The sequence below is a fragment of the Apis dorsata genome, unplaced genomic scaffold, assembly GCF_000469605.1.
Source record: "Apis dorsata unplaced genomic scaffold, Apis dorsata 1.3 scaffold_820, whole genome shotgun sequence".
NCBI classification, from domain to species: Eukaryota; Metazoa; Arthropoda; class Insecta; order Hymenoptera; family Apidae; genus Apis; species Apis dorsata.
Window position 1 is genome coordinate 115,567 of NW_006263955.1, and position 3,206 is coordinate 118,772.

At 22.8% G+C, this 3,206-nt stretch overlaps 1 protein-coding gene across 6 annotated transcripts in view; it reads left to right on the forward strand.

Annotated features, from left to right (window-relative positions):
* Nucleotides 1-1,011: 1,011 nt before the first annotated feature.
* Nucleotides 1,012-3,206, forward strand: part of LOC102674410 (dynamin-like 120 kDa protein, mitochondrial) — a 9,195-nt gene continuing 7,000 nt past the window's right edge. Inside the window, exons 1-5 of one of the 6 annotated variants that reach the window (XM_031514003.1) lie at nt 1,012-1,269; nt 1,607-1,850; nt 1,942-2,077; nt 2,170-2,301; nt 3,082-3,126. In XM_031514003.1, the coding sequence (XP_031369863.1) occupies nt 1,241-1,269; nt 1,607-1,850; nt 1,942-2,077; nt 2,170-2,301; nt 3,082-3,126 (586 nt within the window). In that variant the 5' untranslated portion in view covers nt 1,012-1,240. The remainder of the gene's footprint in view (nt 1,270-1,606; nt 1,851-1,941; nt 2,078-2,169; nt 2,302-3,081; nt 3,127-3,206) is intronic. The other 5 variants (XM_006623167.2, XM_006623168.2, XM_006623169.2 and 2 more) reach the window with 5 other exon arrangements.

Consider the following 3,206-nt stretch of genomic DNA (forward strand, 5'->3'; position numbering starts at 1 on the left):
TGAAAAATTAAATGTATAACAGAAATGATTAAAAGGAAAAAAATAATGATATAGAATTTAATGTAAATGTACTGCCATAATCATATTATCATACAAGAGCCTATGCGAATAGATATATTAATATTATTCCTGTAAAGACGAAGAACCTGAAAAACAACAGCGACAACATAATGGTTAGCACAAAGCAAAACTAGGCAACAATCCGATTGTAAATAGAGCATATTTTCAATGTGTCTGGAAAAGTATGTTTTGTAATATAAGGATTGCAAAGGAAAAATAAAATTATTAAAGAATTATTTCTTATCATTTATATTTCACAAATAAACCTGTAAACTTGTTTTACAAAAATTAATATTCCTTAAAATTATATACAAATGGAAAATAGAATTTTTATATTATTATATATTTTGCATAGGATATTTTAAAATTATAATGCATAATTAAAAATAGTGACAAAAAGTTAACAAAAAGTTAATAAAATTCTTTGCTAATATAATGGTCAGTTTGCTAATATTTTATAATTTAACATTTTCAAAATAACAAAAATTACATAACCTCATATTAAATTATTGCTCATTAAAACTTAAATAAATTTCAAATGAAGATATTGCTATTTAATATAATTTATATAAATTTAATCATTTTTTATGACATTTAAAAAGAATTTTAAGAGAAAATAATCTATCCTATTGGTCAATTTTAAATTCTAAATTTAAATCCCAAAAAAGCGCGGGCTCGAATCCAAGACATTCATGTCCGTGACTTTTGTGCATGTAGATAAATTTTATTCTAATGAGGACAAAAAATCTTTTTAACGTGTATCAGAAATGTAACTTACAATTTTCATATAATATATATATATATAAAAACTTAACTATTTTAATTGTTTTAATTGTTTTTAATTATTTTGCATCTTTTATTGTTGTTTCGATTATTTGATTGGTAGAATTTTGTAACTAAATCTATACTATTGGTAAAAGAAAAAGAGTTAACGCACATATATATTTTCACGCATGTGCTTTGCCAAAACAGTGTCTCCCTTTTTGTAATGTCTGCATACATTATTAGAATAGATTGAAGTATACAAAAGCATGTATTATTAACAGCATCATTTCTTTTTTCTGAATTTTAGAATTTTTACAACATAAATTTGATATATGATATACATATATCTTAAAAAATATATATATTTTAGTAATTGTTTTTCTTAACGTACTGTTCGTACTGAGTATCATACAAAATGAAACAAATTCTTTGCGGCAAAATAGGGTAAGACTGTTGAATTTTTAAAAAAAAAAATTTTAATTTTTTAAGAAATTAAAATTGTTGCAATTTAAAATAAATTTGCATTAAATTTTATATATATTTAAACGATACGTTTTGTAACTTTTAGGTTATGTTTTAACATTTAATTTAAAATCTAATTAAAAAAATAGAATATGTTATAATTTTTTTTATTCGCTATTTTATTTTTTAATAAAATATTTTATTTAACTTCTATTCAATTTTTTTTTCTTTTCGGATGTTTTTAAAAATCCGAATAATAATAAAAAGAATAAAGTTAAATAAATTATGAATATTAATTATTAAATATTTTTTTCTACAGAGACAGGATTGTGCTGATTTCAAAGACATCACGATATCCTGTACCTCTATTTAATACAAAAAATTTAACATCGGGTAGAATGAATAAAACTTGTCGACCATTATTAGCATCACCACATATACGTTATTTTGGAAATCCCAATCGTGCATATGCAATGTTTATTGGAAGAATTTTAAAAGGAGCACTGAAAGTTCGATATCTTTTATTGGGTGGAGCAGTTGGTAGTGGAGTAACTTTGCAAAAGGTATTTAAAACAATATCAGATAAGTAAATATTTTAATAATTTACTTATCTATATAAATATATATTAAGTATATAAATATTTTTTATTAAAGAAATATGAACAATGGAAGGAAGTTATGCCAGACATGAGCTGGTTAGATGATATATTTCCTAATGAACAAAAATGGAAAAATATTCGCGAATCTCTTATGGTTGTTAAAAACATTTTCCCAGAAAAAATAGAATTCGGTAAGTATAAAAATTAATAAGAATATATTAAATACATGGAAACGTGAGGCAAAAAAGATTAGAGGCATAAAAAAATGGACAAACGTAAACAGATCCACGTATAAAACAACTTGGGGAAGCTAAATATAGGGAATACAAAGAATGGTTTAATCAAAGACTGGATGATGCTATCAAGGCAGCTGAAGTTAACCAAACTCAAGCAGGTCTGGATATTTCCTCTAATCGTGAGTTGAATGCAGGTTTTTTTTTTCCCCCATATTGTCATATCCAAGAAAATCCTAATTTTTAAGATATAAGCATTTTTCCATTTCTTGTTATTTTATAATTTGCCTGACGTTTTCTTGCCCAGCTTTTTGAAATGATAATCATTTATTTTGATATAATTATTTGATATAATTATATTTTCGATTTGTCATTCCGTTTTTTTCATTTTATCGTATTTCGTTATAAAAATTGATTATATACAGAATGTGACATATAACTTTAATCATTTTTAATCTCATTTTATCTCTATTACTGATAATTTTAATATCATATAGTTATAAATGATAAGCATTTTTCAACAATATAAAACTCATTTTTTACTAGAAATAAAAATATTATGATTTCTTTTATCTATTATTTTTTTTATCATGCAATTTTTAGTTATATAAGTATACACATTATAATTAATTGTTATTCTATCCTACTATTATGAATGCCTTAAAATAAATTCCTTCTAATCGAAAATGTTGAAGTATAGAAATTTGATTATTATTAGATTTGTATATGTAATAATTATTGTATGTAATAAATAAATTGAAAAATTTTAATTTAATCTTTGAAAATATTTAACTTAGTAATTTTATGAATGAATGAAGTTTTATTTTTTTTTATATTTTTTATTTGCAATAGCTTAGAATATGAAATCATTTCGTTCCTTTCCATTGCTTGGCTGAATGTTTTCTATGTATATTATATGTGTATTCAATTAGAAATATATTATTATGGTCTGTTCTGTTCAGGTATATTTGACGCAATCTCATCAATAGTATATCAACTTTATTCAGGTGTGTAAAATGTTCGGGATTTTTCGCATTTTATCGTCTGTCCATTCAGCATTTTTTTTTTTTTTTTTATAAATCAATTT